This window comes from Ascaphus truei, chromosome 11 (assembly GCF_040206685.1).
Source record: "Ascaphus truei isolate aAscTru1 chromosome 11, aAscTru1.hap1, whole genome shotgun sequence".
Lineage (NCBI taxonomy): Eukaryota > Metazoa > Chordata > Amphibia > Anura > Ascaphidae > Ascaphus > Ascaphus truei.
This window is the reverse complement of record NC_134493.1, coordinates 10390483-10395758: the sequence shown is the minus strand read 5'-3', so window position 1 is coordinate 10395758 and position 5276 is coordinate 10390483. Positions and strand designations below refer to the sequence as shown.

The 5276-nt window shown below is 38.5% G+C and overlaps 1 protein-coding gene across 1 annotated transcript; it reads right to left on the bottom strand.

Moving 5' to 3' along the window:
* Positions 1-1100: 1100 nt before the first annotated feature.
* LOC142462939 (hemoglobin subunit beta-2-like) lies at positions 1101-4038 on the bottom strand. The gene is made up of 3 exons (XM_075565153.1): positions 3870-4038; positions 2246-2468; positions 1101-1258 (listed from the first exon to the last, which is right to left on the bottom strand). The coding sequence occupies exons 1-3, from the start codon at positions 3959-3961 to the stop codon at positions 1130-1132; spliced, it is 444 nt and encodes a 147-aa protein (XP_075421268.1). The 5' UTR covers positions 3962-4038; the 3' UTR covers positions 1101-1129.
* Positions 4039-5276: the final 1238 nt, after the last annotated feature.

Sequence of the window (5276 nt, the reverse complement as noted above, 5' to 3'; positions counted from 1 at the left end):
GTCACGTGACCCGCAGCGTCATTTGACGCCGCTGAACAAGGTAAGGGGGGTGCAAGAGCGAGGGGTGGCAAGCATGGGGGCGCAGCTCTAAACGTTTGCGCTCCCCTGAGCTAAGTAATCCCTCCTGTTTCTTAGGCCCAGGCCATAGATGTGTGGGGAGAGCGGAGGCACGCTAACGCTGAGGCTCACCTGCTTCAGTCAGCGTGATTGCACGGACTTGCAGGCGAGCCAGCATGCGCGGGGGGAGCCGGGGGAGGTGGTTGGAGGCGGGGCAGTGACGTCGCTGGGCCAATCGCCCGCGACGCACTGACGTCAATGTCATGGCGCCGACGTCACGGCGCCGTGACGTTGACGCTGCTGTGCAGTGATTGGAGGTTTTCAGCCGACAGCGCGCTGAAAAACAGCTTGGCACTCGGCTGAAACCTCCAACGCCCCAGCCCGCCTGCGGACACTCGCATGAGCCCCCTCTCAGGGCATCCTCATTGAGGATGCAGGGGCTCAGCGCGGAGCGTCCGCATGCCTCAGCACGGCTGGTCCATCTATGGACGCAGCCTAACAGGAGGCTTTTTGTTAGAGCTCTAATTTAGCCAGGTGAAGTCTGGTTAATTGCCTGACTGCACTTAACCGCTCCCGTCTGGATTTAGAGACAGTTATTCTCTTACCAAGGATAAGTCCCTGTTACACGGTACTGTTTACCACAACACTGTGGTCAATGGGCTATTTTTACGTTTTTAATGTTTACTGACAGGGGTCAATTTTGATAATAATTTTAAATTGTATCGATGATTTATAGTATTATTGTTTTAAAAGTTATGTTTTAGTATTTCCCTAGCAAGTGCTGAAATCATGAAGGACCTTTTCTCTTCCGTATTTGTTAAATAACTTTTCCTCTTTAGCATCCTATCTTGAATGAGGTCGAGCGGATCATTCGCTCACTATATATTTGGTTATCTAAACAAATTGGATGTGGAATTTGTAAAGTCAGTGTACATGGTAGTATTTTTACATATTCACTTACTATCAGAGATTTACATTGAATATACTTTTTATTATCAGGCTGTTATAGTATGTACATACAATGAGCCATGCCATGGAATGCAAATTTCTGAACAAAAAGTGGTGCACACATTTAATGATAGCTTTGGCTAAGACCAGCAACCAGAACTGCAATAAATTTCTCCCAGGCAGCTTGGACTTGAGGAGTGAAAGCAGATCCCAGTTTAGAAGCCAAGACGACCACCAACATTTCTCCAAGGCGCTGGAAATAAAAAACAAAACATTATTATTCATTTATTTCTTGAATGCTGAAATTCTGCCTCTTATTTTGTTTCCCTATTGCGATTATTTTTGAGGTGCACATACAGTATATCAAGACAAAATAGTGCAATTCAAGTGGCAAAAATGTGCACCACGTTTCAAAGAATGAAATCCTATTGATATCTATAGGATATTTTTCCTTCATAAATCTGATGCAGTTGGTTTTACCCCAGAATTGCACCACTTTTGCCTTGATACATAGCCCCCTAAATAATTTGTTGTGTATGTTTGAGGACATTTCCGATCACCTGCGCATGGAAATGGGTCATATGTTAGGATGGTGAATTGGTTACATTCTGATTTTATAAAGCTCTTTTCCCTATGGACAATATGGCTGCATATAATGCAATATTAAGCCCACCCCATAACATTTTCTCACTTTGTAATTAATTGAATCACTCAGCCAGGACAGAAAGCATTGGAAGATCTTATCCCACATGTACAGTAGAATGCATCATTTGTTTTGTGACAATTTGGCTTTTTTTAGTGGTATTGTCTAATTGAATTGAAAGACATTAGAGGCTCAATATACTCTAGTTTGTTCAATACTGTCACTGTCCCTTTTTGGGGATTTGCACATGTTACATTTTACAACTTTGCAAGGTGCTATAACATGTATGGAATGGTATGCAAATATTATATTAACTTTATAAACCTACAATTAATAAATACATTTTAAAATGTAATATATCTAGGGTAATATTCATCCGATTCTCATTGCTGCAAAACAGAGCAGAACTTGAGCAAACACTGCATTAGATTTCTCAAACAATGGGAATTCTATTGAAGGCGATTACAGTTTATCTGTTAATATACTTGTGCAGCGGTATTGTCCCAGTTTTCCAATACCAAAACATTTTCCATGTTTTAACAACACAAATATAATTCAGTGATTGCCAGGATAGAATAGATATTACCAAGTACTTACCTTAAAGTTTTCAGGATCCACATGCAGCTTCTTGGCGTGAATCTCACTGAGGCCGGCAAGAGAGCTCTTCATGTCATCCAGATGTTGAACTGTGGTACCTACTGCGGTCAGGACCGTCTTGCCGTGGGCGCGCACCTTAGCATTTCCAGCAATAGCCGTTGGGTTGGAAAGGTTTCCAAAAGTGCTGAAATATCTCTGGGTCCAGGGATACACAATCAGCAGCCTAGTGCGAGAGAGAACACAAGTTTAGGTATAAGTCCACACATCAGAGTTAGGGATCAAAATTATGTTTAGATACATGCTAGTTTTTTTCAATTGCAGGTACATTTTAAATTATTTGGTACATTAAAAGTGCAGTCCACTTACAACTAATGTCCAAATTACAAACTAATGTTTGGGATAGGGGGAGGGGTGATTGAGTGAGAGGAGAGAGGGGGGAATTGAATAAGGGGAGTAGGGGGAAATTGAGAAAGAGGAGTAGGAGGGGAATCGAGTTAAAAAAGAGGGGAGGAATTAAGTTAGATAGGAATAGGGGAAATGAGTGAGAGGATGATGAGGGGATGGAGTGAGCAAGGAGTGTGAATTGAGTGAGAGAGGAGGGGGATTGGGTGATGTAGGGGGCAATTGAGTAAGAAATAAGTGAATTTCTAACCCCTGGTCTAATAACTTAAAAGGTAGTGAATGCAACGTTGTAAAACAAAAAATACATTATTTAAATGTGTTTAAATTATTTTGTAAAGGGTGTTTTTTTCTTTCTATGTTTTGTTACAATAGGGGCTTTTAAACCACATTAAACAATCAATCGTGTTTGCTCCACCCCAATGATTACTTTATTTTGTTTCAGATTGACTCAAACCCTTCCATGCCTGTGGGCCATTAAGGAAAAGGGACACTGGTAATGGAGCAATAAATCATAGATAATCCCAGATATTAATTTAGGTTTCAAATATGGTCAGCATCAACTTTATGAAATTATTTCAATACATTTACTCGCCTGATATATTAAAATCAAAGAAGTGTATATATTGTTAAATATATTAAAAACATTGATGCTGACAATGTTTGAAAACATACCCTATTTGTTTGGTTCTTTGTTGGACAGCATCTTTAATGACTTGTGTTTGCACTAAATATAAGTAAAAATAAATCTTTATTTTTTCCTAAACGTGTAATGCATAAAATCTAAAAGAAAAATACATATTCTTTTGCATCTACATCTAACAAACATATTATTCCACAGTTTCTACAAGGACCCTTTATAATTTTGAATGTAGAATTCCTAATATACCTACTTATACATATATATTTTATAGTACTGGGGAAACAATATCTTATATTTCCTATTAGCTGAAATAATAGTTTGCTGAGTTCTGGCATGATTTTTAAGGATACCTAAGTATATAAAACTTTTTAGTTTGGTTTTGAAGACTCTTTTTCAAATTGCACAAAATGTATCCAAGAAAGTAATGTAGAATTTATAATTATTTTTGTTGGCATTCGGTTCAATTATTTGCCCCAGATATATACAGTACCAGTTTGCCTTGTTACTGTATGTATACTCATTTACTTGTATTCCTTCCTTGAAATAATAATACATTATACTGCATAACTATATTTTACATACCTGGTCAGTGCATCCTGGCCGTCCTGCTCAACGCTGACTTTCTGCCATACAGATGTAATGGCTGCTTTCTCTGCGGCTGTCCAATGAACCATGGTGGCTGTTGTTAGAGTGAGTTGGGAGAACTGATGCTTCTGATGGGAGAAGTATAATGCTCTGGGAAATATGAGTTCTCTCCCCTCAGATTTATAGGAGGTTTTACTAGGCCGTGCCCATATTGCATTAATGCTGTGTCACCCTTACTCTCCCACCCTCCCATTCTACTCAAGACTGATAAGTCAAATCATTTCACTGACCTTGCATTTCAGTATCATGTCTGGTCCATTCCTCATCATTTTGTTGTTGTTTCTAGTTTCGCTAGAAGCTAGTTGTTTCACTTATGCTGATTGCACAAAAATGCTCCATTGTAATGTGCATAAGTACAATGCAGATAAGAAAAGAAAAATAAAGATCATGTGATGGATACAAGTGTTAATATAGAAAAGACTTAAGCCCATAAGGTGCTCTTCCATAAGACATCTTCTGCTCCAGAAGATATATTTTAGCTCATTAACCTTTGGAATGTGTTTTATAGTAAGCCCTGCGTACTAAATACATTACTGTGTATACCTCAATACCTCATTTTAAACCATACATTGTAACGGGTATAGTTTTAAAGCTTATGAACTGAACATGTACTGTACTTTGCACCCTGAAAAATGTGATATTCTGTAATATTATCATTTAAGAAAATGAAAACATATTGATTAATCCCATTATATTATTTTTTCAGGACTTTTTCCCTTTCCAACTCTTTCACTGCCAGAGGCACGTTTATAAGTTGTCTTCACTGTAGCTTCAATTAAGTTTAGTTGCTGCAGCATTAACATACAGTATATATATTAAATATTTTAAATTCCATCACATTCACTGTTGTCCATTTTAAGCTACAATAGGCTTAAATTAAAACAGATTTAGAATGAGGAAAGAAAAAATAGTTCTACAGAAAGAATGAAATGACGGACTGCTTTTGTTTTATTACATCTGATTTATGTTTCTAGATAACACTAATCCCTTCATTACCCCTCTTGTCTTCAGGTGAAAGGTGTCTCAGTGAGAGAATTATGGCGCCTGCGTATCATGTTGTGAAGACATGTTCCCCTTTCTAATCAATATTTCAACTCTATTTGTTTGAATAGACCTTAAATCTTCCAGAGCAAGAGAAAATTGGAACAAAATGAATAGGGATTGTTGGGTGTCCATATGAATTTGGCTCATTGTCTGGGGGTGAGATCACATTCAGTGCTCCATTGGAGCAGTGGAAACCATTGTAACAGCAGTGCAGAGGGTCCCACTTCAGTTCATGTCACTGTGTGCCGGCTACAACTAGAGATTGACGAATTTTTTCAATTTTTTCTTTTTCATTTTTGG

What these genes read in the sequence shown, in the direction of transcription:
- LOC142462939 (XM_075565153.1), bottom strand. Translation starts at nt 3,961, where the DNA reads ATGGTTCATTGGACAGCCGCAGAGAAAGCAGCCATTACATCTGTATGG. An exon ending in GGCCAGGATGCACTGACCAG is followed by an intron (nt 2,469 to 3,869) that starts GTATGTAAAATA and finishes CTCTCGCACTAG; the next exon opens with GCTGCTGATTGTGTATCCCT. An exon ending in TGGATCCTGAAAACTTTAAG is followed by an intron (nt 1,259 to 2,245) that starts GTAAGTACTTGG and finishes TTTTATTTCCAG; the next exon opens with CGCCTTGGAGAAATGTTGGT.